At 53.5% G+C, this 800-nt stretch overlaps 1 protein-coding gene across 1 annotated transcript in view; it reads left to right on the top strand.

Moving 5' to 3' along the window:
- Window positions 1-680: 680 nt before the first annotated feature.
- Window positions 681-800, top strand: part of LOC104526537 (TATA box-binding protein-like protein 2) — a 10,291-nt gene continuing 10,171 nt past the window's right edge. The window contains exon 1 of the mRNA XM_010170020.1: window positions 681-728. Within this exon, the coding sequence (XP_010168322.1) occupies window positions 681-728 (48 nt within the window). The remainder of the gene's footprint in view (window positions 729-800) is intronic.

The raw sequence follows: 800 nt of genomic DNA, 5'->3' as shown, positions 1-800 counted from the left end.
TGAGATCTTGCGCTTGCAGACGGACAAAACATGAAGTTCTTCAGTTTCAGTGAAAAAGGCAAACATGGGGATGTTCTCAGCATTTCTCCCCTAACAAATCCCAGCTGAACCCACAGCACAGCACTATTCCAGCTACTAAAAAGAAACCAGCTCTGTCCCAGCCACACACCAGGACACACGGCAATGCCCTGCGGTTCAGGGTTATAATTTTGGATGGAGGCTGCTCTCAAAGACAAAGGAGTGACAGATCCTGTCACAGGACCAGATGTGCCTTATTGCACTTGATGAGGCAGGTGGGAGAAATTAAGGGCACGTTTCATTTGCTCGTTAAAAAGCACCAGCTGAAGGTGAAGTATTGGCTTTCCAAGGCCTAAGTCACAGCTCCCACTCGCCATTTACCCTCAGCCCCACAGCGGGGAGCAGGCCCAGGGGAGCTGGTTGTCCTTGGAGACTCAAATAAAGCACCTCAAAGCACCCTGATTTCTCCAGCCCTTCCACAGGGACAAGTGAAAAGCTTAAAAGGGTAAAAAACACAGCTGGAGGGACCGCTCGGGTCTTTAACACCAGCTGCGCCGAGTCCCGCTCCCTGACAAGCAGCACCTGCCCCCCAGGGCCGCCCCTCAGGGCTAAAGGCGGGCCCGGGGGTGGTGCTGGGGGGGTTTGGGCGGGTGGTTGCACCCATGGACGGCGTGTCGCCGCTGGAGCAGTATCTGGAGCGCTGCGGGCAGGTAGGCGAGGGGGAAAAAAAAGAGAAAAAAAAAAAAAGTAAAAAGGGAGGAAAAAAAAATGCAGAGTGGCGT

This window comes from Antrostomus carolinensis, unplaced genomic scaffold (assembly GCF_000700745.2).
Source record: "Antrostomus carolinensis isolate BGI_N321 unplaced genomic scaffold, ASM70074v2 scaffold28636, whole genome shotgun sequence".
NCBI classification, from domain to species: Eukaryota; Metazoa; Chordata; class Aves; order Caprimulgiformes; family Caprimulgidae; genus Antrostomus; species Antrostomus carolinensis.
The sequence above is the reverse complement of the archived record's forward strand: the minus strand, read 5'-3'. Positions and strand labels throughout refer to the sequence as shown.